The sequence below is a fragment of the Amblyomma mixtum genome, chromosome 7 (assembly GCF_055824585.1).
Source record: "Amblyomma mixtum isolate Tamu chromosome 7, ASM5582458v1, whole genome shotgun sequence".
NCBI classification, from domain to species: domain Eukaryota; kingdom Metazoa; phylum Arthropoda; class Arachnida; order Ixodida; family Ixodidae; genus Amblyomma; species Amblyomma mixtum.
This window is the reverse complement of record NC_143018.1, coordinates 13,448,660-13,454,789: the sequence shown is the minus strand read 5'-3', so window position 1 is coordinate 13,454,789 and position 6,130 is coordinate 13,448,660. Positions and strand designations below refer to the sequence as shown.

Below are 6,130 nucleotides of genomic sequence, written 5' to 3'. Positions count from 1 at the left end.
TAGGAACAGAGTCCGACGAAGCTGCGGACATCGCTGGGCGAGCGGGGACAGGGAAAAGCACTGACGGCACGAACTTTATCAGGGTCAGGTTGTATGCCACTCGCATTCACCAAATGGCCGAGGACTTTGAGTTCGCGGCGGCCGAAAGTACATTTTTTTGAGTTGAGTTGAAGACCTGCGCGGCGGAAAAGTGCCAAGATGGACGAAAGGCGAAGCAGGTGGGTTTCAAAAGAGGGCGAGAAAACAATTACATCATCTAAGTAACAAAGACAGGTCGTCCACTTGAAGCCCCGGAGTAACGAATCCATCATCCGTTCAAATGTGGCAGGGGCGTTACAAAGGCCGAAGGGCATGATCTTAAATTGGTAAAGGCCATCAGGGGTGACGAAAGCTGTTTTCTCGCGGTCTCTTGCGTCAACAGAGATTTGCCAATACCCGCTACGAAGGTCGATGGAAGAAAAATAGCGGGCGCCATGTAGACAGTCCAGGGCATCATCTATGCGCGGAAGGGGATAGACGTCTTTCTTCGTGACCTTGTTGAGATGACGATAGTCGACGCAAAACCGCCAAGTTTGGTCTTTCTTTTTCACGAGCACGACAGGAGATGCCCAAGGGCTGTTTGAAGGCTCGATGATATCGTTGGCCAACATCTTGTCCACCTCCCGCTGGATGACCTGGCGCTCTGGTAGCGACACACGATAAGGCCTCCGGTGTATAGGTCTTGCATCGCCGGTGTCAATGCGGTGAGTCACTACCGATGTTTGACCCAGAGGAGCAGAAGCGAAGTCAAAAATGTCGGTGTAGGACACCAGAAGGTTGTGAAGATCCTGTGCATGCTCGGGGCTAAGGTCAGAAGCAATCATCGCAGAAATGGATTGCGGAACGTTGGACGGGATGTCGGGCGCTTGAGAGACAGTAGAAGGCGGTCCAGGTGAGAGAGCAGTGACGGTACAGTCGGTGAGAGAAGACAAAGTAGCAAGCGATATGCCTGCAGGAAGAACTTGTGGTGACAAGCTGAAGTTGAGGACAGGGAGGTAGGTGCTATTCTTGGTGACGCTCACGATGAGGTGCGGAAGAACAACATTGCGAGAGAGAACGACATCGGCGAGTGGGCAGGCAAGATAATCCCCATCAGGAACCGCAGGAAATGGTGACATAGGCAGATAAACGGCAGAGTCAGGGGGCAGGCGAGCGTACTCGGTGGAGCGAAGGCGGGGCGTGGAGCTTGATGGTGTGTCGGCTGAGCTGAGAGGCAGGTCCAATCGTAGAAGGCCGCTGGAGCAGTCGATAAGGGCAGAGTGAGCGGTTAGAAAGTCTAGACCAAGGATCACATTGTGAGGGCAGTGTTCGAGGACGGTGAACAAAACTGGGATGTTATGACCGGCAAGAGTGACGCGGGCAGTGCACAAGCCAGTGACGGCAGCAGTGCTGCCATCGGCAACGCGAACGGTGGGCGAAGCGGCAGGGGTCTGAACTTTTTTGAGGCGACGGCAAAAGGATGAGCTAAGAACCGAGACTTGGGCACCAGTGTCAATGAGGGCAGAAACAGGAACACCGTCCACAAAAACGTCGAGCAGATTACAGGGCGAAGGCTGGGTCAGTAGAGGATTTTCAGGTCGGGGCACCAATGCAGCATCACCTCCGGGAGCTGCACTGGCTAGTTTCCCGCGAAGCGGCCTGCAGAGGACGGTGAGTAACTGCGGTGCGGAAGAGGTGAGCGGGAACGGTGGGCTGTCGGAGAGGGAGAGCGGCTGGTTCTGCGAGGAGGCGGTGTGGACTCGGCGCTGGGTGGGTCATTCCGAGGCGTGAAGCGACGGGGTCCATAGTCATAACGGCGGTCGACGTAGGGCAAAGGTCGGGGAGGTGCGGACAAACGGCTGCGGCAGTGGCGAGAGATGTGGCCTACGCGCGAGCACGTAAAGCAGATCGGCCGGTCGTCAGGAGTACGCCACTCATCGGGATTGCGATACCTTGTGTAACTTGGGACGAAGGTGTTGCGGGCCGTAGCAGTAGCGACCACGGGAGAGATGGGGCTCGCACTCCGTGGTTCGACGGGACGATGGCTGGAGGGCATGCCCAAGTTGGCGACCTCCTGGCGGACGACAGCTTGAATAAGGGATATTGTGGCCAGGGTGTTGTCCGACAAGGGCGCGTTGGTCGTAACAGGAGCCAGGGCCTCCAGTTCACGGCGCACGATGCGAGTCACGTTGTCGGGGTTTGAAGGCTGCCTCAGTGTCGGCAGATCCTCGCACGTGGAACTGGCAGCGGTGTTAGGCAGGTGATCAAAGCGGTGTGCAATGCGCCGGTGCTTGGCCTGCTCGAAGCGTCGACACACCTGCAGAACGGAGTCAACCGTAGAGCAGTCCCGGCATAGAAGAAGGTGGAAGGCATCGTCGGCAATGCCTTTAAGAATGTGGCCTACCTTATCGTCCTCGGTCATGTTGGGATCGACCTTTCGGCACAGTGCCAAGACGTCTTGAATGTATGTAATATATGATTCGGTGGCCGTTTGGGCGCGAGCTGAAAGTTCTTTTTTGGCAGCAAGCTGACGGCCAACTGGTTTCCCAAACAGGTCGCGGAGCTTCTGCTTGCAGGCATCCCACGTGGCAATCTCTTCTTCGTGGGTTTCGAACCACACGCGTGCGGTGCCGGCAAGATAAAATATCACATTGGCCAGCATCAGCGTGGCGTCCCACCTGTTGTGCTGGCTAACACGCTCATAGAGCGAGAGCCAGTCCTCGACATCCACGCCATCTGTACCGCAGAATGTGCCCGGGTCGCGAGGGTGGGCTACGACGACAGTTGGCGTGGCAGGCGCAGACGGAGGGGCCGGGTCGGTAGTCATCTCGCCCGTTCGGCCCGTCGTCTCGTCGGCTCGTCGGGTCGTCGGCATGTCGGCTCGAACCCGCGACCTCCACCAAAAGATGTTACGGGGATGTTATGGCGGTAAGTCTGTGTTGGCGGCTGCTCTGAGATGGCCAGCACTCAGCTCAGACACCGAGGGCCCAGCTACCAACTGTCAACGTCGTCGTCGTTCAGCGCACCGCCACTTCTTCGTTCACGGTCCATCGGTAACAATATGTAATCCGCATATATAATTCAAATGTTCCACATGTTTGCTATTGTGTCCAGCTGATGGCCTGTCGACAGGGACTGTGCCTGTTGTTTATGCTGAATGACCTCCCTCCATAACAGTAAAAGATGCACAGAAAATGGCCTTGTAGTGCACCGGAAGCACGCTCTGCAATGCCTCTAACAAAGTACGTCGAAGTGCGGCGTCGCACGATATGCTAGCAGTTTTAGAAACGTCGGACTGTTCCTCCCCGGTAACGCGTGCCGTTATGGTACATTAAAAAATACCCAGTGACCTGTGGAAAAGAATACGAAGAGGCTGGAGGGAAAACGATTCATGATGAACAAATGATGAAAAAATGAACCCCTTTCCCACACAGGCGCCCATTGCAGGAACTGCCAATGCGAGCATATGAAAGCTCATGCAGAAAGGAGGGCAAGAGGTGACCCCCTTGCACAGTCTACGTTTCTGTGCAAGGAATGCAAATGCGTACCGGATTATGGTAACACGCGCATCCTGTTCCGACACGGCGATAAGGTCACACGAGAGATAATGGAGGCCTTTTATATTCACCAGGAAAGCAGTCTATGTATCAGCAGCCCTTCGATTGCCTTATCCGAGAGGGAGTTGAGGTATCTGAACTCCCACGTGCCTTCCAGAAAACGTCTGTGTGCTTGATAAGTGTTTCTATATATACCCCTTGTGTTCTTCAATAAAAACTAGTTGACAGTCAGCGCTTGTTTGTGTTACTCTTTCGTCTTTCGTTTTTTTTCCCGTTCTTGTTGCGCTGTGAACAATATCATGAATACGTACCAACTCGCCCAAATTTCTGCCTTGCTGCGGGAAAACGATGTTTGCTGACTTCTGATTGTGGGGTCAACTTGATGGCTGTAATATTTATTAAAGGGTCCATAAGTAACAATGCAAAAACGTATGGCGTTGCTGCGCAAAAAGAGAGAAGAAAGAGGAACGAAACATAGCACGCAAATATATCGAGAGAAAACGGAATAACTTAGTTTATTTATTTTCCCAAGGAAAAAAAAATGATTACAAAAAGTCTCTATGCACCCCTCTTTTGTTGGCCAATCCCCCTGTGTGGGTATGAGCCATTCTACGAGGTGAACAACAACAACAACAACAACAACAACAACAACAACAACAACAACAACAACAACAACAACAACAACAACAACAACAACAACAACAACAACAACAACAACAACAACAACAACAACAACAACAACAACAACAACAACAACAACAACAACAACAACAACAACAACAACAACAACAACAACAACAACAACAACAACAACAACAACAACAACAACAACAACAACTCTCGGAGAGCGCATAAGAGAAGCGAGATGATGGGCAAACTTGTTATGATCAAAGAACCTCTGCTGTTCTCTTCAATGTAAAATTAATCGGTGGCTGCCACTGGGTCACAGAAAGGCTCCCACATTTTTTCATTACCAGGCGCCATCCGGTCATCCCACTTGTATTTTTTGTTTTTGCCACGCCCTGGCATCCAGCTTTGCCATGAATGGAAGCGCATTTATTATTGGGATGCGCCGACTTCGCTGCGTGCGGCCACGTGACGTCGCCAGCCGCGCACGTTTATCACTTGCACGCAAGTGCACTGCTCTCTGACCATGGCGGTATAGGAAAAGAAATGCATATTGAATATGAATGTCCTCGCTCTAGCGCAGCGCCATCTGTTATCATTTTATGGTGTCAGGCTTCTATAAAGAAAAAAAGCGTGTAGGCAGTTTGGTTAGCCTGTGCACAGTTTCATCTCGCGGGAATGTGGCTCTGCCAAGACTCTGTTACTGGCGACGACATAGTGAAAGCCAGAAATTTTTTTTGATGAAATCGGTTGGCTTATTTTACAGCACGGGTGCTGCAAAGCTATGCGCACTGATTAATTAAAGCGGAATGCTTACTCATCTTTGACGGACACCGCAAGTCGTCCATATTTAGTTTCTTAACATGTTTAAAGGCGAATAACTGATCCTTGTTTTCGCTCTGCTGCTTTCGAATAGCGAAGCGTTTTTCCGAAGCCCTCACTCAACTCCGAGACACGAAAACTGGAATCCGGATCGCGAAAGCTCATTGGAACGGACGGCACGTCATGATGGACGGTGGTGAATGGAACTAAATGCAGAAGCGAACGTTGGCAGCGTTCATGACGTCAGATCCAGGTCAAGTAAAGCAGCCGCTGTGTTGTTCCATCCACTCACACGTCCCAAGGCGTGAAACAAAAAAAAAAGAAAAAAAAACATGCTGGAGGGGAAGATTTTCTCTACCACCTTTCTATCGGAAGCGAGGAATAAATTTGCACTTGAAGCAAGCAGGAAGAATGGACCCGTGATTGCATATGCATGCATGCAGGCTTGCCGCCGAGGTCTTGACTGCACACGAGACCCTTCATAAACAGGAGTTGGAAATCATTTCATAACTGAGAGCAGCTGCGGTTGTCGTAAAGGAGTGCAGTTCACGGTCGCTTAGTGCAAAGTCGCTTAGTGGAACGGTGAAGGGAGGCATGACCGTGAGCTACGCTTGCTGAACAACATTAAAGGCCATCGAGTTTAAGTTAGAAAGCATACGATTAAAGGACGAGACCAAAGACAAAAACAAAAAGACAAAGGTTTTGTCGAAGTTAAAGCCCAAATGTGGCAAAACGTTAAATGTAAGGAGCCTAACGCGGCGATTGCTTCATTTACACAACTCGGTTGAGGTACAAAACCGACCAAGAAGGGATGTCTTACTGAGGGATATAATAATAAAAAATTATACCAGATGCTGACGCCGCGTATGATCAAGCGTTAGCTCTATGTTGGTCTATATTCGGTACAAATTTCTTTCTATCCTGATGTCTACATTACAAACCCATTTTGATGCCAATGTATACAGTATAAAAAGAAAAATCGTTTGACACCATACCGAATGTTCTACGTCAAGTAGTTTGGTCGTAATGGACGTCTGAAGATCTAAGAAATTATAGTTTTGGAGTCCAAAGGCCATCGGTGCGAATACCTGTAATATGCTAAGCTT

The 6,130-nt window shown here is 50.6% G+C and overlaps 1 protein-coding gene across 1 annotated transcript; it reads right to left on the bottom strand.

Moving 5' to 3' along the window:
- Nucleotides 1-882: 882 nt before the first annotated feature.
- LOC149335061 (uncharacterized) lies at nt 883-2,916 on the bottom strand. Its single transcript, XM_089553736.1, has one exon. The coding sequence runs from the start codon at nt 2,891-2,893 to the stop codon at nt 1,658-1,660; it is 1,236 nt and encodes a 411-aa protein (XP_089409862.1). The 5' UTR covers nt 2,894-2,916; the 3' UTR covers nt 883-1,657.
- Nucleotides 2,917-6,130: the final 3,214 nt, after the last annotated feature.